General features: G+C 44.9%; 1 protein-coding gene across 4 annotated transcripts in view; it reads left to right on the plus strand.

Annotated features, from left to right (window-relative positions):
• Positions 1 to 25345, plus strand: part of MYRIP (myosin VIIA and Rab interacting protein) — a 221827-nt gene that overhangs the window by 183426 nt on the left and 13056 nt on the right. For 3 of the 4 annotated variants that reach the window (XM_060309021.2, XM_030846205.3, XM_060309020.2), the window contains exons 11-12: positions 1158 to 1397; positions 18679 to 18873. In XM_060309021.2, the coding sequence (XP_060165004.1) occupies positions 1158 to 1397; positions 18679 to 18873 (435 nt within the window). Of the gene's footprint in view, positions 1 to 1157; positions 1398 to 1576; positions 1802 to 18678; positions 18874 to 25345 lie in introns of those variants that run through there. The other variant, XM_060309022.2, reaches the window with a different exon arrangement.

Genomic DNA, 25345 nt, shown 5'->3' on the forward strand with positions numbered 1-25345 from the left:
GTAGAGAAAAAATGTATGGACACCAAGGGGGGAAAGCCAGGGGTGGGGGGTGGGATGAATTGGGAGGTTGGGATTGACATATATACACTAATATGTATAAAATAGATAACTAATAAGAACCTGCTTTAAGCACAGGGAGATCAGTTCGGTGCTTTGTGACCACCTAGAGGGGTGGGATAGGGAGAGTGGGAGGGAGATGCAGGAGGGAGGAGATATGGGAACATGTGTATATGTATAGCTGATTCACTTTGTTATAAAGCAGAAACTAACACACCGTTGTAAACCAATTATCCTCCAGTAAAAATGTTAAAAAAAAAAAAAACCTACTGTATAAAAAATAAAATAAAATTCAAAAAAAAACACAAACTAATATTGGGTCCAGTGGACCCTAATGGTACTTTAAGGGTTATCTTGCTAAGATTCCATACATATCTGTCTAATATAAGGTGAAAAATAGAGAGTTAGAATGTCATGTCTTCCTGGACTTCCCCAGGCCTGGTCAGGGTTCTACTCATAGAGAGAGCTTTGGAGATAGTAGGAGCCGGAGATGTAATTGTGTAATTATCAAGGGAAGGGCACACAGTATTCCTTATGTATGCGCAAGGACCCTGCACCATCTCAAAATCTGCGATTTGCCTAGAATACCATTCTTTCCTCTCTCTCTTTTAGCTGGGTAACTGCTACACTTTGAATCTCCACTCAAACACCATCTCCACAAGCATGCTTTCCCTGAGTCCCAGCCCTGCCATCCGGTGCCCCTTAGAGGGCTGTCAAAGCCTCCCTCCCCACGCACTGCTTCTGTGCACTTGTCAGGGTTTTAGTGTCTTCTCCACTAGGGGGCGGGCGGAGGTTTGCTCAGCTTTGCATCCTCAGCACCAGCACAGTGCTGACCCTAGTGGGCACTCGGTAAGTATTTTGCAAATGAAAAACACTGAAGTCACTTTTCTGAGTACAGGTGCTCACCTGCCTTAATTTTTAACAAAGTGTTAAGATGCATGTGTTTGAAGAAGTAAAAATAAAAAGTCCATCCATAGGGAAAGCAGATCAGGTAAGAGCTTCATTTTCCTGATTGTCCTTTACTCAGGGATTATTGGGAACAACAAGCAACATGACTGTAGCAGAAGAGTCTTCAGCTCATGATTCTGGCTTTCATTTAGGTGTCTGGTGATTTATCAAAGACTGACACCTGCAATGAGGCTCGGCACCCACAGGCCGGCACAGACGCTGCAGAAGAGAAACGGACAAACAGGCTGTACGAGTTGGCAATGAAAATGAGTGAGAAGGAAACTTCCTCTGGGGAGGATCAGGAGTCCGAGCCCAAGACAGAGTCTGAGAACCAGAAGGAAAGTCTGTCCTCTGAAGACAACAGCCAGAGTGTCCAGGAAGAGCTGAAGAAGGTAAGCTCTGTGAAACCACCTGCAGACGGCTTGGTTTCTGCAGCTGGGGTGTGGGGGAAGGTTCTGCATTTGTGCAGAGATGTGCTGGGACCCCAAAGAGCACTCTCTAAAATGCCCATCCCTATGCACTTGGGAGAACCCAAGAAAACTCTGCTTGATTAACGCTGTTATTCAATCAGGAAAGTAGCACCGCGTGTCCTTGGAAGTCTCCCAAGACCTCTCATCTCCTATTCTTCATCAAGACAGCCCTTACATTTCGACTCTATAACGTAGTACCCATGGTCTCTCTCATTGGTAAAGAGCTGTGTTATTTCCCGCCCCACCCTCTCCCAGGAAGGAATGTTTCCTGTGGCTTGAGAACATCTAGCCAATCCTCTTTTAGCCAATGATGACGTGTCATTTCATAGTATAAAGTCTTTTTGTTGAAAGTGGCCTTCTGGATCATTTATCTCTGCAGTTTTCAGATTTGGCTTGTTTGACTTAGCCAGAAGCCTTTCTCAAACAAACCTTATATGGAATCCCAGTGCTTTAAACAGATAAAAGGACTGCTGCTCTGAGGGTCCCCAAAGCTCCAACCACCTGATCTTCAGTCCCACCATCCTCCCTTCCTTCCCCCAAGCTGGCCATCGAGTTCCAAGAGACATTGTGTGGAAGGCACAGAAAATAGACCCTGCCACTGGCAGAAAGGGATCCCAGCCTTTCTGCCCACCGTCCTCCAGCACATGCCTGGGTTCCCACTACAGCTCCACCAAGTACGTTCACACTAGACTTGGCCCCCTGGTCAGGATATCCCTGCTGCCTCCAGTGGAAGGGGAAGAAGCTAGCATTTGTTCAATGTCTCCTACATGCCTGGCACTTTGCACATGTTAGTTAGTTCATTTAATATAAAACCTTTGAGGCAGACACAGACCCATGTTGCAGATGAGGAAACTGAGTCTAGTCACAAAGCTACTTACCCAAGGCCCACAGCTAGTAAGTTTCAGAGCTGAGGCTGCATCACAAACCTGCTTGGCATCAAATCACAGGCTCCTTCCTTTACAACAAGCTGCCTCTTCTGGAACTCAGATAAGATCTTATCTGGTAACATCTAGACTTCTTTGTACTTAGGATCAATTTTTTCCCTATTCTGAGAGTAGGCTATCTAAGCTAACAGGCTGCTGGTAACCCACGTGCATGGTGAATGAGTCCCCTTCATCTGCTCAAGAGCCAAGCTGGGGTACTGTGCAGGAGCCTGGCCAACCCAGGAATGACCACAGGTGGTCCAGAGCAGGCCCCAAGGGAAGTGGGGACCATCCTCCATGGCTGAGGCCCTGAACCTTCCAACACCTCAGACTCTGCCTTGCATTCATTCCCAACCCGGCCTCCATAACCATTGAATCCTCACTCATAAACCTGCCGGGTCCTTTGCCTGGGGATGGCACACATCTCTTTCCCCCAGCATTTCTGTGGGTGGAGAGCAGATCTTGGCCTTCACGGGCAGCCCTTCCCCAGGATATGGTCTCCGACCCATTGCCTCTTCAATGGTTATGGGCTCTGATCCTCTCTGTTACTTGAACCGATGGCCCATTACAGTCACATTTGTCTGCTAGAGCTGAGAGCCAGACGGTAACTGAAGAATATCACATTATTTCTTACACTGGCTCCACATCCTACTGGCTTTGCCACCTGGTGGTCCCAAGGCACCAAAAGCTCATGCTGTACCAGCAGCACGCCAGGCTGGGATGAGCCACGCACACACGCCCCTCACCAGCCTGCAGGCCTCACCTTCTGGAGGCACAGCCATCCGTCTGTACTGTGCTCTTCTGGGCAGAATGTGAACAGGGAAAGGCGGAAAATCCTGGGTGCTTGGCCAAGCCCTCCATCCTGCCCCCATCCTGCCCTGTGCCCTCGCTGAGCAGGAAATTAGGGGAGTTGCTTTTATTCAAACTCCCAAACGTGTCAGTTTCTCAAAGTTTAAGTCCTTCCCACTGCCGACCATGAATCAATGGATTAAATAGTCAACCAGATATCACTTGTGTATGTAAAAACCCAGATAGCAAACAAAAAGAGGTAATCAATATATCTCTCTCCATCAGGCATCGGCTACTCTGATTAAAGGAAAACAGAAATATACGTTCATCTATGGAAGATTATTTAGAAGCAGAAGGGTATAGAGATAGGCTTCAGGATTAGACTGACTGTGAAACACATCCATGCAGTTTGCAAACTTTGGACTTTGGTTCTAAGCCAAGGCCATTTCTTGCCTGCTTCCTACACCCCGCCTCCTAGCTGCCCTCCTTGGCCCCTCCAATCCTTTCTCTACTCAGCAGCTGGAGCTGCCCTGCGGCCCTTGAACTTGCTCCCAGCCTGTCGACAAGCCCAAGTCTGGCTTGTTTTTATATCGATCCCTAAAAACCAGTCCAGGTCTTCACTGTTGATTGGACAAACACATGTTGGCCGTGTCTGTAAAATGGGGATAATCATACCCCCTTATAGAGCTGGGAGGACTGAATTATGCAGCATAGAGGTAGCACACAGCCAGAGCCCAGCAAATATTAACAACCTCACAGCCCCTTTAACAACCTCAAGGAAAAGAAACTTCACTGTCGTGAAATAATGCCCCTGTGTTAGCACTGAGGGAACAGCTTAGTGCCTATGTCCCGTCCACACGTGCAGTGTCAGGCCAGAGGTCTGTAGCCACGTTCGGTGCTTCATCATGCTCTGAAGAATGTAATGGGGAAAATAGCACGTCAGAACCTCCCAGGTTCCCATCTTCGGGATCAGAGTAACTATGACTTCCCTTGTAATCCGACCACAACTAGTTTGTCCAGCGCTCACACATGTACACACACACGCCATGGTCGGGGAGTGGATCTGGGCTAAAGAAACTGTTCCAGAAGCTGTTCGTGCCTGCCTTATCTCTTTACCGTGCTACTGCACACTGGCCCAAGGTCCATCTGCCTGGGGGCTCCCGGCACAGCAGGAGCTCCTCTTCCTGTGCAGAAGGCAGGCTGGGAGTGAGAGAATAACACTCCCCTCCCCAGAAGCAGCCCTAACCAGTGACTGATGGGAAGAGTGTAAATACTCCACTCCTTTGCCTCCACTGAGGTGGTGACCCACGGAGTGTGTGCTACCCACTGATGCCCCGAGTTCCCCAGCAGATTTGGCTCTGGGCACCCGCAGTGAGGACCAGCTGGATCTGGCTGCCTTCTCTTCCCTGCCTTGCCCCACCCCCTCCTCCACTGGTTCCTGGGATCACTTCCCAAATAAACTCCATGCACTCGAATCCTTGTCTCAGGGTCTGCTTCTGGGGAAACCAGACTAAGACAGTAACCAAACAGGAAAACACACAGAGTCCCCAGTTCACAAACACTCACTGCAGTATCTGTGACTAAGCAGTGGAGAAATCCAAATGCCTAACTGGCTGCTAATGGCCTCTGCCTGACCACGAGGATCCCTTACACAGAGAGAGTTTTATCCAGACTTCACCATTCCTCCTGCCTCTATCGCAGGTTCTTCTCTCCGGGAGCCAAAGCAGAGGAATGTGCATATTCCCATAGACACAGGGACATCAGTGGCAGTTCAGTGTCCTTGGTATGACAACCCATGTAGGTATTAGGGCTTCACAATCTTGTCCAGCAGCAGAATAACCATTTTAGAAACATGCTGTTTCTTGATGGGAGTCAGCCCTTCGCTGTAGGCAGACTTGTCCCTACAGTTGATTCACTTTGGCTGGGTGTTGGGGGCCCAATGATGATTCAAGGATGGTCACTGCCGTCTGAATTTTAACTACCTGAAGAACCAGCTTGTAAAACTTGGGGCCAGCCCAGAAACCTGGATTCCTAGAGGCCATGTTTTTAATTGAAGTCATCTTGGTTTCATTGAACCTCATGGTCAACCTTCCAAACCTTGGGATCCTTCAAGCCCGGGAATAAGCACTTGCTTCCCCTCTGCCACTAGGCAGGTGGCTGTGCCAATGGTTATGGAAGAAAGGCCTGGCTGAAGTGGTTCCTAGAACCATCTGCCCCTGGATATGCAGGTGCTGCATTCCTGAGAGAAGGACGCAAAGAAAGGTCAAGAACTCCTGGCCTGACTTTGGAGACTACATGCAGGGGCTGAATCTCCCACAAAACCCTATCTCCCCAAGCTTAAAGCAGTGATCCCCAAGGTCCCTGCTCCCCATGGTTCTAGACATGTAAGGCATTAAATAGGTTTTTGTTTCCTGATATTAGTATCATTTATGACACTATTTATATGACAAAAGATGTCCTATGTGTCAAGCTTTTGGAACATGAGTGTTTGTTGAAGGCCCATATTAGTGAATTCTTGCATTATAGTCAAATTTGTACACGCAATGTCCTGAAAGCAAAGTGTCTTTGTTTATTAATTATCACAAGTAGCTGAATCATTGTGTTTTAGTTTCACAAGGGAGTCACAGACCAGCAGATAACTCCCATATTCATAGTTTCACGGAATAATTCTCCTCAAAGTACTGAGACTTCCCTAAAGTAATAAATGTCTTTCTCCTCAAATAAGAGACAGATCTGTGCATCTTCTCACAGCTGCTCCCCATTTACTAGCATCAAGTCATATAGAAACACAGTACTGGTCAATGGATAAGCAGACAGATTGATTGTTGCCTGAGAAAACCCAGAGCTGTGGGTTTCTGCAGTTTAATGTGCTTGTGAAAAATTTTTTGTCGATATCACAGTGTTAACATAAAATCAAGTATTGTCCATGTGTGTCTCACCCTTGTAAAATGACTCACCATCCACATGAGGATTCAGTGTCTTTCACCCCAGGTAGTATCTTATTTGAGAAGCATGTCTCCATCTTCAGTTGGCGCTAAAGGTTCAATCCCCACTTATATCTTACAAGCTACACTGATCTCAGTAGACCTTATGCCTGTTGCCTCTTCTAACTTTCTATTTAACTGCTGCGCTAGGAAAAAAGAGAAGCTTTAGCTGTCCACTTAGAGCTACAGCTCTTATCCACAGCGCTTGAACAGGTGAGGTTTCATTTCACTCCTGTTGTCACTGGTGTCACTCATTCCCACGCTTGTGTCCTGTGTGTTTGGGGGAGGGGCCTGCACGGCTGGGAAAAGAGTTCTGGGTTCTCTCTTGGATTATGAGGGCTTCAACAGAACATCTTCTTCTCTAGGCAAAAGATGAACTGAGCCCTCGAGAATTAATATACTCATAATGCTAATAGATAAAAAGGCAGTCTACATAAGCAGACAATTTACCAAAAATAAAAGCAAAAAAAGAAGAATGTAAATGACCAATAAGCATATGAAAAAATATTCAACTTTAATTGTATCTCAGCTGTATTCAATACAACACCTAGCCCAGAACTTGGCATATGGTGTGCACAGTCATTTTTTCCATTCAACAAAAGCGCCTTGAGGCACTGGGAAGACAGCCATGAACAGGGCAAAGTTTATCGTTTGTTCAGACAAGCAATAAAAATGCAAATTGAAATAATGAAATGCCACTTTGCCTAACAAATTGGATGGTTAAAAAGAACGATAATCAATGTTGGTAAGAGTTCAGGGAAATAGGCAGTCTAATACCCACAAAGTAACACATATTAGCACACTGGTGACTTGGTAACTCTAAGCAATCAAAGTGTGCACACCCTTTGATCCAGCAGATATGCTTTCAATCATTTATCCTAAGGAATAACTGGACAAGCAGCCAAGGGTATATCACAATGCAGTTCATCAAGTGTTATATTTTTATACTAGGAAAACTTTGAAACAACCTAAGTGTCCAACAATAAGGGACTCTTGGGGAAATGGAGGGGATGAGGTCCAGAAAACAGATGGGGCACTGGCATTGGAATGTCAAAGACAGAATAGTCCAGATACAAGTAAGTGGGTAAATTTGATGTTTAGGAAGATGAAGAGAGTTTGTTTTATGTTCTATGCTTCCCCCCCTCCGCCCCTCTGTTACCCAACCAAACTTGGGTCTGCTTGCCTGGGCACAGTAAAGCCAATCTACTGACACTGGGTTGTGGTGAAAGGAAATGTAGCGTTTATTGCAGGGCACCAAGCAAGATTGGGGATGGCTAATGCTCAAGAGGCCGGAACCCCTGATGGCTTTCACGGAAAGGTTTTTAAAGGTAGGGTGAGTGAGAGGGTTGCAGGGCACATGATCAGCTTGTGTACATTCTTCTGATTGGCTGGTAGTGAGGTAATGGGGAGTCAACATCATCAACCTTCTGGTTCCAGCCTGTCTGGGGCCTGCCTACATGCTGGTGGTCAGCATGCAGTTAATGTTTTCCACCTGCGGGGGTTTCAGTATTTGCAAAACAGCTCAAAGGATATGGCTCAGAATGTTATCTTATAGCCCTTGAGAGGAACTAAAGGTATTTGACTTTGTTTAATGGCTAAACTATCATTATTTTGTCTTGCTTGACTGTTTTCCTTTGCTTCTGCATTTTCTCACTTCTAAATTTATTAAATTTATTCTTTGGAACTCAGGGATGGCCTAGGAGGCTAAAGTCTTTCTACAAACAAGAGGCAGGCAGAGGACATGGGGGCAGGGGACGGTCTGTCCTGGGAAGGCCCCATAAGGTCCTGCTTGGCTACATCTCTAGCTTTCTGAACTAGAAGGCAAGTTTGCCTTCTGAAAGTGAGGGGATAGTGAAATTTGAGTGTCAGGATTGTGGAGAGGGTTTGAAGTAGCTATTGCATAGAATGGGAGAAAAACGTGTGGAGAAATATAAAGGATCCCCAGGGTAAGGTCAGAGATCACAAACATTTACTTGAGATAAAAAGAGCCTGTAAAGGAATACAGCAACTATGCACACTACTATGTATAAAATAGATAAAAGACCTATGGTATAGCACAAGGAACTATATTCAACATCTTATAATAACCTATAAGGGAAAAGAATCTGAAAAGAATATATAGATAGGTACATATAACGGAATCGCTTTGCTGTACACCTGAAACTAGCATCACATCGTAAATCAACTTCAATTAAAAAAAAAAGAAAAGAATACAGCAACTTTGAATGCAAATAAATGCAAAATAAAAATTCATTCTATTCAAAGAAAAGGTCTAGTAGTAGCAAGTCTATTCATGATCCATATCATTCGGCACAATTACGCAATACAGCTCAATAGGTTCTGGGATTTACATTAGAACTCCCCATCTCATAACTAAAATTTATAGATGAATCTCAAACCAGACTGGAGGAGTGAGGAGATAAAATGGAAATTAATTCCAACCACAATAGGAACAAAAAAATGTGAAATTAAAGCTTAACAAGAAGACTGCAGATCTCTCAGAAACCTACCAGTTTTGCTGGTAGGAAAGACAGTGTAAAGAAGAATTCTTCCAAAATGAGGGTAGATATTTACTGTAATTTAAATCAAAATCTGAACTAGAAGTTTTTTTTAACTTTTCAAAAGGATTCAAAAAATCACCTGATAAAATAAAGTCAAGAATAACTTAGAAATGCTTAGAAAAAATAAAAGAAATGAAGAGGACCTATCTATTAAGATAGTAAATCATGTTTTAAAGGCAGAGTAATTAAATTTGTGAGATATTGATAAAGGATGCAATGCAATAGTCCAGAAGTATGCCCTAGAATATACTTAATTTAACTCACAACTGATCTCATAATTACCACCCACCTCTCACCCCTGGTTGGGAAGAGATCATTTTTTAATAAGTGTGTTGAGACGTATGTGCACTTGTTCTTTTGGGGGAAGGGATGTGGCAAGAGAGGAAGGTCCTTAATGTTCTCTCCAACAAAGGAATGAATGGCTCCCCCAGGTTTGCAGGGCCAGAAATACGTACAGGAGACAATAAGGAAAAGATGCCAACTTCCCATGAGAGGTAGTGGCACAAGTTCTGGAGTTTGAATTCTTGTTCAATCCTTGTTACAAATAATTGTTGAACTATTCTAAGAGCTGTAATACAATAGGGACCAGAGAGAAAAGGTCCCTGCTCTTGTGGAATTTACCCACTGTTGGGGGTGACAGCTGATAAGTATGTAAACACATACAGGGGAAGAAGTCCATAGTGATCAGCGCTAAGGAGATTCAGCAGGATGCTCACGGATGGAGTTGGAAGGAGTATGAGTCATGGATGGTCCAGACTTTTCTGACCAACTGTGTTTTCCACTGAAACCCGGAAGACACAAAGGGAAAAGTCAGGCAAAGATCTAAAGGAAGGGCTTTCCAGGCAGAGAAAAACATGCAAGGCCTTAAGGTGGAAATGACCTTGACAAGTTCAAGGAACGGCTTAAAGAGCTAGGGTAGCTGGGGCAACGTGGCCACAGGGAGAGCGCTTGGAGAAGTGAGAGAGGGAGGGGCCAGAGCAAGCCAGCGGTGTGGAGAACTTTGGCTTCTATTCTGTGTGAGATAGGAAGCACCTGGAAAGGTTTCAGCAGAGACATAACAAGGAGGACCTTACATTTATCAAGATCACCCTGGTTGCCATGTGCCACCTCTGTTCCAAGTGAACGTGGAAGGTGGTTTCCTGTGTCATTGGGCTACTATGGAGCTGAGCACGTGCCCTGGCAGAGCCCTGGTTACCGCCAACAAGTGGGGAAGTGTGTCCAGTGAGTATCAGGAAATAATTTTCTGAGGAACAGCCAGTATGCTAAGCAAAAGAGATTGACAACTATGATCACCTCCTCTGCCAGGACAGAAGTCCTGCCTGCCCTACACCTGCCCGGGCAGGTATGGTCAAAGGCAGTGGCCCCAGCATTCCCCTCCTCTCTCACCATCACCAGGTCCTGGAGTGGCCTTGCTCAGGTGCCCACATCAAACAACAGGGACTCCACCAAGGAAGGGAAAGAAAATGACCATGGGGAAACATACAGACCAGTGGGTTTATTTCTGGAACTAAATTAAATGTGCAAATAGCACATTTAAAAAAATTCATTTCGGGCTTCCCTGGTGGCACAGTGGTTAAGAATCCGCCTGCCAATGCAGGGGACACGGGTTCAATCCCTGGTCCGGGAAGATCCCACATGCTGCGGAGCAACTGAGCCCGTGTGCCACAACTACTGAACCCATGCACCGCAACTACTGAAGCCCGTGCCCCCTAGAGCTCATGCTCCGCAACAAGAGAAGCCACCGCAATGAGAAGCCTGCGCACCTCAACGAAGAGTAGCCCCTGCTCGACGCAACTAGAGAAAGCCCGCATGCAGCAACGAAGACCCAACTCAGCCAAAAATAAAATAAATGAAATAATTTTTTTAAAAAATTCATTTCAATTATCACAATTTTAAAAAATCTTATTTCTTTCATAGGTAGCTTTGACCATCAAAATCTAAACGATTTAAGAACCCAAACATTCCTAGAGGTCCATTCTCTGATCTCCATTACATTTCATGTTTCAATTTATTACATATGCTAATTTATTAGGTTCATACTCCAATTTCTTTCCACAATTCTGTGCCACCTTCTTTCAAGTCAGTCGTTGGGGACGTGAGTCTGTTCATGGAGAATGTATTTTGACGGGTTGTAGAGGCTTTGCCGGAGCGCCTTATGTTTCATGAGAACTGAAACATATTTGCATTGAATTTTTCTAGCAGATTTCTGTCAACTATTCAGGAGGACATATGGAGTTTCTTTTCTTACCTTTGAGAAGGAAAAAAATACATGAAATCAGGGCATTTGGACAAATTTCCTTGCTTGCTCTGGCGGTTTGATAGAAGCATTTCATAAAGCCAAGGCAGCATCTGTAATGTGGGACAGAAAAGTAATGAGCGGGCTGTGAAGTCTGGATCACACTTAGATCAGATTTTCTCAGAGGCCACATTCTTGTTCAGTCTGATTGTTTTTGGTGGCTCCATCTCAGGTAGGCTCAGTAAGGCTCAGAACAGGAGCTGGTCGCTTGGGAGATCTCAAGCTCTGTTGTGTGGCTTGGTCATTGGTGTACAAATCAACGAGCTTGTTCTGATTGTTGTCACTTGGTGGAGGCTACAGGCCCTTCTCTCGCTGATCTGTTGTTCATGGAACTGATTATTCAGTTAGATTCTGTTGTTCCATCACTTTCTGCAGTCCATTGGGTCCCAGGAATTATGCAGGTGGAGGAGGTGATGTGGCAGGTGGGAAGGAGTGTGGACCTTGAAGACCAAAGTCTCTGGGTTCAAATCTCAGCTGTGCATCTTCTTCCTTGAGCCACAGTTTCTTCGTCTCTCAAGATGGGATGAAAACAGCCACGTCAGGTTGTGACGAGGGTTACACGAAATCACGAGAAGCCTGGGGTCAGACCCGGCACAGGAAGGACGCACATTAACACTGAGCTGGCTCCCTTCCTTCCTCTCTTCCTCCCTAAAGGGCTCTCTCAGGAGCAAGGTGTCCCAGGAGAGAAGGTGAGGCCCCGTACACATTTTATGCAACTTGAACATTGAAAGACTTTTCTCCTCTGCCTGTAATTCCTGCATGGGAGCCAACATGTTTTTAGAAGACTCTGTTAAAGTTCTTTCTGTTTCCTGTGCTTCCAGACTGACCCCAAGGTCACACATTAACAGAACCTGCTTGCCCCTCTGCAGGTCCACAGCCTGTGGCTCCCAGTGCAGGGTAGGACCTGTTTTCTGCTACCTGGGTCTTCCTTCCCTTCTCCTGTCTCTGCTCTCTGAGGACAGGAACTCAGGCTTACTCACTCTGCATCCCCTGCAGGGCCCAGTACAGTGCTGGGCATAGAGCAGATGCTTCCTGAAGGCTTGAATTAAATTAGTGATGATGGGAAATAGTAGATGATGTTTGAGGGCCTGGCTTGTTCGGTTGCCCAGCTAGGCAATGACATACCTTATTTTTATTGCCTATCAGTACGTATGGTTCAGTATGCTCCCTACTGGGAAACGGAGGGTCCTGCGTGCGTGCATGCATGTGTGCATGTCTTGAATGTCAGTGTCAGGTTGTTTATTGTCATTTCTCAGGACAAACCATTCTGTATTCTGATATTGTGTCTTCCATTTTTGGTGTTAAGGTATCCCTTCTTTATGAAATTATGGTGAAGCCAGACAGTAGTAGACCATGGTGGCTTTTTTTTTTTTTTAATATTCTTACTTAGCAAGAGAAAAAAACTGGGCAACAGCAGCAAAGTTCAACTTTTTTTTTTTTTTGGTTAAAAAATAGTAAAAAGCATCCTTCAAAACACCAAGTAGTCAAGGAAAGTTGTTTCAAGAACACAGTACAGGACTTCCCTGGTGGTGCAGTGGTTAAGAATCCACCTGCCAACGCAGGGGACACAGATTCGATCCCTGGTCCAGGAAGATCCCACATGCTGCGGAGCAACTGAGCTCATGCTAGCCACAGCTACGGAGCCCACACGCTGCAACTACTGAAGCCCGTGCCCCCTAGAGCCCATGCTCTGCAACAAGAGAAGCCACCGCAATGAGAAGCCTGTGCACCTCAACGAAGAGTAGCCCCTGCTCTCCGTAACTAGAGAAAGCCTGCATGCAGCAACGAAGACCCAACACAGCCAAAAAGGAAAAAAAAAATAGAACACAGTACATAATAAAAGGTGTCTAAGCTACTGGCCATCACCAGTAATGTGCCCATCTTGAGCCAGTAGGGCAGGTGGGAGAGTTTTGAGGACAGGTGGACAGCTCTGGACCCAAACCCTGTGGACACTTGGCATATGCTGACTAATTTCATCTTCTCAAAAACCCCTTGAGCTAGATGGTGTTATCTCCATTTCATAGCTGAGGCTTGGAGAGATTAAGTTATTTCCCCAAAATCTACACAGAGTAACCTGAATTTCCCAAGCCTCATGATCTGGTGTGTACAATGAGGAGGTCACCTTAGCATCCGTCCCCACTAGGAAACCACAAGACCGGAGCATCCACCCACCCCCACTGTCTCCCTCCATTATTTGGGGGAATCTAGGGGAAAGATCTCCCACATGTTCACAACCAGCCCGCTTATAGTGGCCTGCTCAGGGCCTTCACCAGGCTGCTGCTGCTGCCCAGATCCACCCTAGGAACCAGCCCTGCCCAGGTGCCTTCTCCATAGAGGCTCCAGATCAGCAAGATCAGGGCCAAGTTATGACTTCTGTGGGCCCAAGCACTTTTGCCTTTGTGGACCCTTTCCTCCACAAAAACCCATCTGAAATCGTATTTTACAATTGTGTTGGTATAAAGATTAATATTGTGTATTAAAACATGTGCCTGGAACTAATAGTTCATTTTTCCTCATGATTTTAAAAGAAATTAAGACATTTTCATGGACCCCCTAAAAGAATGGTGGGCCCTAGGATCCACACCTGCTGAGCCCAATGGGTAAGGAGGCCCTTTGCAAGACCCTGCTGACGTGGCAGTCCCCTCACCACTGCCCTCCCTGCTTCATGGGTTGACCCATGGATCTCAAAGCATACTGCCTGCTTCTAAATCTCACAAAAACCCTAATGTCAATGTCCTTTCAGCTTCTATCTGTTTAGGTCTTATTATAGGTGTCAGAACAATCCCCGCAGGTGGAACTGGGAAATTCCCTCTTCTGCCCCAGAAACCTGGACACATCATTTAGTCCTCAAAGCTTTTATCCCACATTGTATTAGGTTCTGTCATATCAAGACTTATATCAAGTCACATAAATAGATACTCCAGGCCTCTGTCACAGCCCCAGTTCATCACCCACAGCCAGATACTGAATCTGTTTTGGCGCTGCTGAGACTGGCAGACACATGTGCACGCACATGCCCAAGGGTAGAGAGGGGTCTGGGATCAGGCCTCTGTTATTCCACTGTGTTCTCTTCCTATTAAGCCAGGCAGCTAATGAGACCCTGCTACTCACATGTTCACAAGCTTGAGCCATTCTGGTAAGCAGCCGTCCCACTTATTCCAGCTTGAAATGAGTTTGCATTTCTTTGTCCAACACAAAGCTTTGAAATAAATGACGACACTGGAAAATTATCAGGAGAATTTGCGAGGATTGCAAATAAGCAGGTATATCTAGTGTTTAGGATGGAAATATTTTCTTCTTTCGAATTCTAGAGACTCAGAATCTCCCTCTGGCAACACTTTGCATGCTGCATGTCTTTGGAAAACAGTTTATAAGGAAGGGTAAGTGGAGGAAGAATTTGTTTCTAGCAACATGTTTTTATAGGACGAGAAGGGGCATGGCTACAGGATGGAGAGATTGCTCAGGCTCAAGTGTGTGGGTAGTGAGACAAAAAGTAAAGGAGTCTGCTCTGCCCTGCAGTCCCTAGAAAGAAGAGAAAAGATACAGGTGGGATTTTGATGTGGGTCCTGGCCTGGTCTTCTTTCTCAGGTCCACTGACATGGCCACTGTGGCAGGCCCCCACCTCGGAGTGGTACATCAGCTCCTTAAAGGTCAGCATTGGTCCTGTTGTTGGTCACAGTCTGGCAGGAAGCTGAGTCTTTGTTGAGGTTGACGCTTGTTTCTCTGCCTCACTGATGAGCGATGGAGGAAACACTGGAGGCTTCTCATCACCTTCTGTACCCTGAGCATGGACGCTTGGTTCCAGCCCGGTGATTGTAAAGTTGACATAATAGATTTGATGTTCCACAAGGGGATGTGACACAGACCGGACCCTAGAGGAGGACACTCAGGCTCTCAGTGGTGACCCTGCGTGGTCGGGAGGTGAAGGAGCATCAGTGTGTCAGAGCAAATACATCCCCAGGGCGTATCAACAGCTGAAAGCTCCTCTTCCACCCTGGAGAAGCCATACTGGCTATGCTGGGCATTTTGAAAGGGAGTCATGCATGTACCTGGCACTTAATAAATTTGTTGTTTAATTTGTGTTTCTTTGATCACTAGAAGGTTGAATTTGGTTACTGCATGAGTCCACTGGCCATTTTCATTCCATCATCCATGGGGCCCTTGGCCACGAGTGTCTTTGAGGCCAACCTTCCTGTTCTGCAACAGCCCCTATTCTGTCAGCTGATTTTCTTCACACTTTCACGTCTCCCTTATTTGATACCATGGACCTGTCACATTTGACCCATCTTATAATTAACGTCTGGAGTAACGTCGGCTGCCGTCATAGAGAGCTCTTTCTGGCTCTGGAATCGTGCTTTGTTTGTGCCATTCAGCTCAGGTCTCTGGAGCTGTAAGCAATAAAGCAGGAAGGCTCCTGTAGATTTTCATTTCTCCCACACACAGGGCTCCCTGCCAGCACCTCTGAATCCTCACCAGCTTTTTATCTGAACAAAACCCTGTCTGGTGCTAAATATAGCTTTATTTCACATAATTGTAGAAGGTACTTTCTACTTTTAAATCTAGACTGGGCAGGGAACAGGACATTTACATAACAAGTTGGTGTTAACCCTGTGACAAACCTAATCGCTTACTGGCCTAGTGAGTAAGCTAAGGAACAAGGAGGTTGGGTGCCCTGCTCCTGTCACACAGCTAATTAAATCCCAGTTATCTTCACTTCCAGCAGGTGCCCTGTCCACTCCCGCGCTCACATCCAAGCAAGCCCGCAATACTCCTGTAGAACACGCAAGAACCACCCGATTTCCTAGAGGTGGGATTAATTCCCTGCAAGTGTTTGTGGGTTCCAGTTTGTGTTTCACAATGGAGGGCAGAACTGGGACACCAACCAACCAGAGAGATCTTGTCCAGTTTCCATATAATTTTTTTCAGTCACTTCCCCAGCTGCAAGCTGCTTCCCTTCTGAAGGGGACCACAGACCTCCCAAGTGAAGCTGTGCTGCTCTCCACAGACCAGCTGCTGGGGACTGCTCACTCTCACTTAATGACAAGTGCAAATACCTTCAGGGGTCAGGAAAGTATGTCACCGTGTCAAGTGGCTGGGGTAGAGCTAAAGGCACACTCTGAGGGCAGGGACTTCATCCACTGTTCACTGCTTATCCCAGCACCTGGAGCAGAGCCTGCGCACCACAGGCCCCCAATAAGATATGTATGCAATAGAATGACTGGTGGGGACTGCAGAGAACTGGGAAGTGCTTATCTCACAGAAGGCATTCTTGTCAAAAAAGCATGCCTCTAGGCAATATTTGGCTTCCAGCTGGCAACTCCTATGATTGAATAAACAAGGCTATTTCTGGACGTAAAGGAACAATGACTGCCAAGCAACATTGATGTCCAGCTTATCGCTTTGATATTATATTTTCAGTTGGAGTCAAGATGCAGATAACTCTCTGTTTAAGCACCTCTGAAGTCCTCCCCATTAATAACATTGGCCCCTTAATGACCCTGGACCAACTGGAGATGTGTGTAAATGTTAACATTTGCCCTTCCATCGTGCTGTGGTCTGTTTTTCCTGAATCCCTTTGTCAAATGATGTACGAAGGCACCTCTTCTATCAAACAAAGGGCAAGCTTTCTAAATACAAGCTTTATTTACGGAGAAGGGTACCAAACCTGCTTTCATACACACGTTGCCTTTTCTAAAATGGACTTAAGCAAACAGTGGCAGCTATTCCTTGTCAAAAACATTCTGAGTCCAATTCATCTCCAAAACCTGCCACATCGAGTTACAGGATTCTAGATAATGGCGGACAGCCTCTGCAAGTTTTTCCTAAGGTAAAGAGTTGGCTTGGCCCTCCCTCGGACACTTCCCTTATTTATTCTGGTGAGTCTGTGTCACCTTCCTCCATCTTATTTTCCTGATAACCCAGACCCATTTTTCTGGTATGTAGCAAACTCCCTTGAACCAAAAGAAGCATAACTCTTGGGTGAGTCAAGCAGCTATTGTGAAACTGACAGGCTGCAGAGGAGCCCTCTGAGCACATGTGCCCTAACCCTAGGATGACTGACAGGTGCCAGGATGAGACCCTAGGATGAGACCATGTACCAGAGCCCAGAGCCAGCTTCTAGACTGTGGACTCAGCCACAGACTCATCACTTAGACACTCTGATTCCATAGTGAAGTTGCAGGGCCACTGAAAACTTCCTCTAGTGAGATAAAACCTGCAGTAGAATTTACCTGAGGAAACAAACTTTGCAAACCAAGTCAGAGCTATTATTAATATATTTTGGCCAGAATATATGAATCAGATAGATACCTTGGGAGGTACCAAAGGCATTCAAATTCCAGGCTTTCTTGAAACACTTTACTGGTTAAAAAAATGCCCATGGGCAATATTTGACTTCCAGTTTACAAACCCGGTGATGGGCTAAGTAAAATTGATTGTAGATGGACACCAATGGTGCCAAGCAACATTGATCTCCTGCTTACTTCTTGGTGCTATATGTTCAGATGAGCTCAAAGATGCAGATAATTTTTTGTGGCTGAAGTACCTCTGCTCCATTAAAGACCTTGGCCCAGATCTGGACTGACTGTAATTTTGAGTCATGAATATAAAAACTAGAAGTGACTTGTATCAGAAATATATTCAACCACAAATAACAGAAAATCCAGCGAGTAGGGGCTCCAACAGGTAGGGACTTATTTTGCACACATGTATCAAGGTGTTCAGAGGCAGTTCAGCTGATGCAGTGCTATGTGGGCTCAGGCTCTTTCAGTCTTTCTGATCCACCTGACCCAGCATTTTGGTATCATCCTCACTCTTGTTGGCTTCCTAACCTCAGACCTGTGATCAAGGCAGAGAGAAGTGGGGGCAGGAGAGCATCAGCTGCATCTATTCACCTGATTAGGAAAACAAAAGCTTTGCTAGAAACCCCTCAATAGACATTCCCTTCAGGCTCACTGGTCAGAACGATGTCACATGACTGCCCCTGGCTGCAGGAGAGGCTGGGAAATGCAGTGTATTTTCTGTTCAGCCTTAATGCTGGGGGGAGATAAGGAAGAATGGGCTTGATGTGGGTAAGCTAACAACACAGTAGCTACCAGAGACTGCAGAGAAACTCTTTCTAATCCTCTCAATGTACAGATGACAAAACTGAGTTCCAGAAATGGGAAGTAGCCTGGCCAAGGTCCCATATCTAGATGAAATGACAGCTAGATCTAGAGCCCAGGTCTCCTAACTCTTCATCCATAAAGCTACCCACTGGACCACATCGTGAATGTAGTTTGACAGAGTCTGTGACTGAAGCTCTGTTGAGGAAAGAGAATATCATCCAGCAAACAAGGTAATGAACATGAAACTATCAGCAGTGGGCAGAGGACCTAGTGGCTTCCACTGGAGCTCTCCTTCCTCTCTCCCTAAAAATCTGAAATAATTCATTGTGAGTCACAGAAGCTAAGCCAAGTTACATCAGGCCTCCTCTCGGTCCCCTCAGACTGGGTAGATTTTTTTAGTGTCTCATTCCTTTGGCACATTGATGTTTGTGTGTGTTATGAAACAGAATCGATCTCATGATGAGCACCATGATAATGTAGAACTTCCATGTCATTGTTAATGTTGTTCTTGTCTTCTGTCCCCTTCTGTTATTGGACCAAACAGAAGTATTCTGCTGTTTCTCTCTGCAACATCTCCACAGAAGTCCTGAAAGTCATCAACGCCACGGAGGAGTTGATAGCAGAGTCTACAGGGCCCTGGGAGTTCCCACCTGTCCCTCCTGACAGAGAGAAAGGGACGTTTCCTCTTGGAACAGACCAAGTGAGACTGGATGAGCAGCTGACTTCCCTGGAAGAAAATGTAAGACAGTGTGGATGTGCTCTGTCTAGGGCACACATGTCCAAAGGAGAAGCTGATGATGTTGTAACTCTTCACAAAGAGGGCAAGGACACAAATATACTACCACCACAGCAAATATATTCTCAGAAGGGTCTTAGACTGGGTGTCCCAGAAGCAGACCCCAAGATGAAGATTTCTGTGCAAGTGATTTATTAGGGAAATGCTCCCAGGGGAGACTGGTCAGGGAGTGGGGAGAGGGAGGAAGTCAAGCAAAGCTATGATCTTAGACAAAAAGTAGCTTCAGCCCGATCCTGCAGGCAACTCCGTGGTATAATTTGCATCTCAGAGTTGTCCTGACCTAAGGCAAAGGAACTGGCCCTTCCTACAGCCAGTGGGCACCTCAGTCTCTCTGAATGCAGGCAAAGTGTCTACAGTAGCTCAAATGCCGTTTTTGCATAGATCTGAGCTGTTGGAAACAAAGGCACACTGCAGCTTGGGAGCGGGGAGGGGAGTATGCAGAAACTATATAAGGGATCTGTGGGGATCCAGGTGGAGCATTGCCAGTGCCACTACAGAGAAAAACAGTGGTTGCCAACAGAACTTAGGTTACTACAGAATTGCTCTGCCCTGCTTCACAGATATGTCTGCTCGTAATGGTTTTTCTGTCCTTCCAACTGGTGAGGAAAGAAAGAATGTAATAGATTCTTACATATAAACACCTACAATCATTTTTAAGACTTCGGTAAAGGTCCGATGAGAATTTTCGAACAATGCAAACCAGGGGTGACACAGAGAAATCTGGACATTAGCCACTCAGGCCATCGTTACCATCACCAGTTGGCATAGTCCCGATGTCAAATCCAGTCAGGTGATTCCATCTTTCCAGACCCAGTAGAATCAACCCTAATTTGGAGATGGTCTAATGAATGGTGTTCTCAGAAACCGGGAAATGTTATCAGAGAGATTTTTTGCCAGAAGTTGAAACAAAAACAAATCAAAATGACTCAAGGTTAAAAAAAAAAAAATGCCAATATTAGTTTCACTTTGAAAGTAGAAGACTCTCTCCCTTTGGATTCCCATAAAACCTAAGCATATGTCTGCCTCACTTTGTTGCCCTTTCTGTTCACTCATATACCTCCTATTAGATCAGCGCCATTGACATTTTGGGTTAGATAATTCTTTGTTGCAGGGCCTGTCCTGTACGTTGTAGGATGTTTAGCAGCATCCCTGGTCTCTACCCACTAGATGCTAGAAGCTGCACCCTCCTAGATTTGACAATCTAAAATGTCTCAAGACATTGCCAAATATTAGCGGGAGCATGGGGGAAGAGTAGGGCACGGTCTTGCCCAAGTTGGAAACCGGATAGATAAATTCCTATAGAACAGGACCGGCTGCCTTTCCTGTCTATAGCCCTAGCCCTTGGCCCTGAGCCTGACACAGAGGAGGTGTGCAAGGAATGTTTATCTGATATATGACTACATCAGATGAATAAAATCCTTTTTTTAAAAGAAATGTTTTACTTCTAATGTGCAGGTCTCTGTTCTTTAAAAATGCCTATAATACAATTCTTTCAGGTGCTGATAGTCCTAAAATGGCCCTAATCCTGCACACACAGAATTGAAAAGACTAAAATAAAGATATGGTTCACCAGGAAAGGGAGGCATTTTTTTCTTTTTACGAAGTATGCTATCAAAAAAACTTACAATGCATGAAATAATCTAGATTTAAATGACAAAGGTCAGCACACTGAAAGCAAAGACAGCATGCCTTTTTTTCCCCTCTAAGGAGTTTATTGAAAAATACAATGGCCTTGGCAGAGTTTTCATTTTGTAAGATCCTTTTATTGTACATCATGTTTCTTTTTCTGCGTTCATTAACACTTTGAGTGCGAAACACATCTACTTAGCCACTGATTCAAGACGTCAGAAACACCAGCAGTGGAAAAGCTGGGGATTACAACTTCCTGCTCCCTGTCCAGCCCCTCTAAGATGCCTCTCCTGTTCTCATAGTGTTAACTGCCTACTTCCACCTCCTTCCCTACCCCAACCAGCTTTTCAAATTTCACCTCCGAAGAGATTCCATCTTTGTTCCTTTGAATTCTGTGGGTCTTTGAGTCACAGAAGGGATGACTTTTTTTTTTTAATCTCTTTAGTTCACCAGATCACAGAGCCATGGGCAGGTTGCTTGCTCTGCTGTTTCCAGGATGGAATTCAGCTGAGCAGCAGGAGAAGGGCAGGGCTGATTCTTAAACTGGCCTCTGGGTGCAGCTGATTTAATTAAACCAGGGCTTTTGTCTATGTTCTGAAGAGCGCGCCTGCTCCTCTGCCTTTCTCCTTTGTGCTGAGGAGCCCAGGGAATGGCAGAAATAGAAATGGCAACACTTAGTCTGCCCTCTGAACACTGGTTTCTGCAGACCAAGCCGCTGAGATAAAAGAGAACATCCTCATTTGCAAGAGAATATTCATCTTTAAGAAGTCTTATGAAGATTTCAGAGCTACATAAGATAAAACAAAAAATATCACATTCATATGTCTAACCTCCTGTTTTCATAACTGCCTTGTTAATCCACTTAATTAGGGTAGGGCATGGGGATTTTAGAATTTCCTTAGTCTCTTAGCCTTGACACTTCTCACCTGCTGCCTGGCTGTGAAATCAGCTCTGTCTCCCCTAAAGGTGGGAGAAACCTCTGACCAATGCCAGCCTCCCCTGAATGCACAGTGGGGACTCAGTTTCTCGGACTGAATGCCTGGGGAGCTCTGAAGCACAGGGTTCTACTGTACCTGTTAGGGGTCTGTCTGGGAGAGGAAAGTTTCAGGGAGTATTGACTCAGGTGTGGGCAAGGATAAGGGGTGCTGTGGTGCCCACAGAGTAGCAGTAGGAGGAAGTGGTCACCACCCGCAGGCAGTATAGCCCAGGGAGAACTGGAACCTGGAAGAGCGACCCCTAGTGGGAGCTGTACCGTGGAATCCAGGAAGGGAAAAAGCAGGGGAAAAAAGGCTCTTACTTCTTTCTCCTCCTGCCTTTGATCTCCTGCTGGTGCTTCCCATTGGCCAAACCCATCCCAACCAGCAAGGGAGGCTTGGTGGTAAAGTTTGTATAGGTTAGCGTCACAGAGAACAGAGGAGAGCAGAACAGAATGGAAAATGGATCTAGGGATCAACAGAGAACAACAAGTATGACCATTTTCAGACCTGTGGTGTGAATGGTAGGGTCCCACCAGGGCCACCTTGTGGATTTATGCAGGGTTGTGAGTGGGAGGGGTGAGTCGGCTCCCTCACCCTCCCACCGCCATCTAAGGACCTTCCTCATTCTTATCTTTCCTAAATGACAGAGACCACCTGGGGTACCCCATAATTCCCAGCCACAGAGCCAGTGGAGGACTAGTCTCAACTTCCCTTTTTCTTCTGCCTCATAACTCCGGCAACCCCAAATATGTTGTAGTATACAACCAGTGGCAGCAGGCACAGTGGGGTGGCCAAGGGGGGACCTAGCTCTGGCCCAGAATCCAAGATCAGCCAGGAGACGTTGATCTTCCTTCTCAAAGCCCTTGTACAACCCCCATAGCACAGGAGAGGCAGAACTTCTAGAAGTGGTCATGGCTTTCTGCTCTCAGAGAACAAGAAAAGAAATACTATCTGTTACTGTCTAACCTTAGTCCCCTAAAGTATATGTCATGGACGCCAAGTCCAACAAGATGCTCTAAGAACAAATAAGCTTGAGAAACCCATATACTCTTTCTAGGAAAATTGAAATACATCTTAGCACATTAAAGACCCTGAGAAGTCCTGCAATAAAGAAATCTGTTTAATGTTCTTTATTCTAGGGGCTTTGACCATAAAGTCCTTCCTTTGAAACACCTATTCTCATCCCTTGAACCACTTTGAGAAAGGCTTGTTGAACCAGGAGCCAGTCAATGGGGTCACAGGCATCAGTGACTAGAGTTTGGAGAGGACGTAGATTACTCAGACATGGTAACCATACCTCTCGCCAAAAGTGGACCTTAATTAAGCAAGCATCTCCAGGTTATGTTTTTCAAATGGGTTATTTTTAAGACTAGAATAACAATTTCATTATATGGCATGTTAACTTGTGTTATTTCAGCCCAGCCACAGAGCCAATATTATGGCCATCTATAACCACAGTAACTCTAGTACCTTTATGCCAACGTTTGAAATATAAATCGTCGAAATATTCCAGTCGAGATTAAGTATCACAGCATCGTAGGGCAGGGTGGATAAAGGCATGAAATCTGGCACCAGCCCTCTGGCTCAGTAAATACCTGTCATGATCATCATCACCACCATCACCATTGTCATCATCCTCTAATCCTTTAGGTGCCATGACCTTGCTTGTAAGTTCCTGTTGAGCAGGTGTCAGTGCCAAACCACTGAACCTCCCTATCCCCCTAGTGCCAGGAAAGCAGGCTTTTAGGGAACACAAAGTAAAAGATGAACATTCTGGCCTTGCTGAGAACTTGGAGCGATTTCATATTGCTTTGTCTTGGCAGAGAAAGTAAGGAACGTTAGTGGATGACCATGCCGGTGACAAAAAACAAGGTGCTATTAAGTTGATACAACCATAGGGTATGACGATGCTGAGTGTTGCATGTTTCTGGAAATATCAAGGTCCTGAGACCAAAGATATGTCAGATCATGTTTAACCATTGCCACACTTAAGTCATTCATTTCATTTAAATTCCAAATTTAGTTTCATTGTGCAAAGCTATAAGTTTATGTTTTTAATTATCTTATCAAAATGAATTCCCCTTTTTTTGGTGTGAGTACCAAAAGTGTAATACCCAAACTCAGACTGTGGTGGCCATCGCTCTGATCTCTTCCTCCTCTCTCCTCTCCTCTCCTCTTCCTCCTCCTCCCCCTCCTCCTTTTCCTTTCCCACCTCCTCCCTTTCCTTTCCCACCTCCTCCTCCTCTTCTCCTCTTATTCTATTTTCCTCTCTCTCTCTCTCTCTCTTCAATTTTTCTTCCCCTCTGAAGATAAGTTTTTCAACCTCACAACTTTTGGGAGACAAATTTTTAATGATTTCTCCACTCAAATGGCTTTGAAATATTCATCATTTCCTTCATGTGACAAACAATAAAGTGTTTCTTGTTTTGCAGATAAGGAATAAATGGCTATATTAAACTGTGAAGATCTTTTAGAAACAAAAGTTCTCTAATACTTGCATATGACAAAGAAATATAAAGCTAAGGGCAAAGTGAAATAAGGCAGTTAGTTACCAGCAGACATTTGACTCATGACCCCTGTATGACCGATGAATCACCCAACTTGATGTCCGCTATGTCAGTCACTGCTGGAAGCTCCCACAGCTAATTGTGCCTGGTGATGCACAGTCAAATTTGCTCTCATCAAACCTGCACCTGCCTTTGCTCCACTCTGAAATGTTTGGTAAAATTGCCAGTTTTCATGCAGATGCATGAATCATGCCAAGGAATTGACAGAGTTGGAGCATCTCAGGATTCTTTGCCCTCCTCACCAACACTCAGCATTGCTCAGTGCAAATGACCATGCATCATCTGTGTGCACTGCTCTTGGCTTGCCTAACTCTGTTATATTTTTAACTCAAGTTAAAGGAACTGTTAAAGGAGTGACCGTGCACATCATTCAAGTCAACTCTAAATGGCTGTGATTACATGTTTAGAGCTTTATATACATTGATTAAACCTCATGAACCTGTTTAAGTAATTACCTTCTCTAGATACATTTAGTTCCTTGTGTTGTCCACTGTTTCATCATGTTATTAATTAGGCTGAAGGAGCATTTGTTTCACTCACCCTGTCCTCAGCCTGAATTATTCCAACGATTTTACTTTCTGTTTGCCCACTTTTATGAGAATCACCTTATAAACTCGTAAGCCAAAGTAACTTCCTTTAATTTTCCCTCAAATTACTTCCTTTATCTTATTTTCTCTTTAATCTTCAGGAGCTCTCAAAAAACTGTCTTAATTGATCATAGATTTTATATGCTTCTCAACATCACACTATTTTCTAAAAAATAAGGTATTTTCCTACTACACACTTCAGGTTCATTTTCATTCCCTTAACCTGATTCAAGCAACTTCACGGTACTTAATCAGAGATAATTCATGCAAAATTTGTAATCGTTTTAAATTAATTTCACCTCTTTCATGTTTTCTGAATTTTTCCAAATTACTAATGCCAACCAAAATTTTTATTGGCAAAACTACATCATGAGTTTTTCTCTCTGTATTCTCTATCTTGATAATTGTGGTTGTTATAGTCCCTGGACAAATTCACAATTTATGTAGCTGATGTCATGTATTCTTGTACTATTTTATCATATTTTTAAAATTTACATACTACTTTTTTTTTGCAGGAAAGGTTGGGGGAAGAGGAGGTGTGGTTGACAGTGAGGGGGTGGCAAGACCTTATGCTACCACCACTTAAGTGTGAAGAATGTTTATAAATGGGGGGCTCCCTGTCTCTTTCTCCCAATGTTGAGTCTAGTTCTCTTTC

This window comes from Globicephala melas, chromosome 11, assembly GCF_963455315.2.
Source record: "Globicephala melas chromosome 11, mGloMel1.2, whole genome shotgun sequence".
Taxonomy (NCBI): domain Eukaryota; kingdom Metazoa; phylum Chordata; class Mammalia; order Artiodactyla; family Delphinidae; genus Globicephala; species Globicephala melas.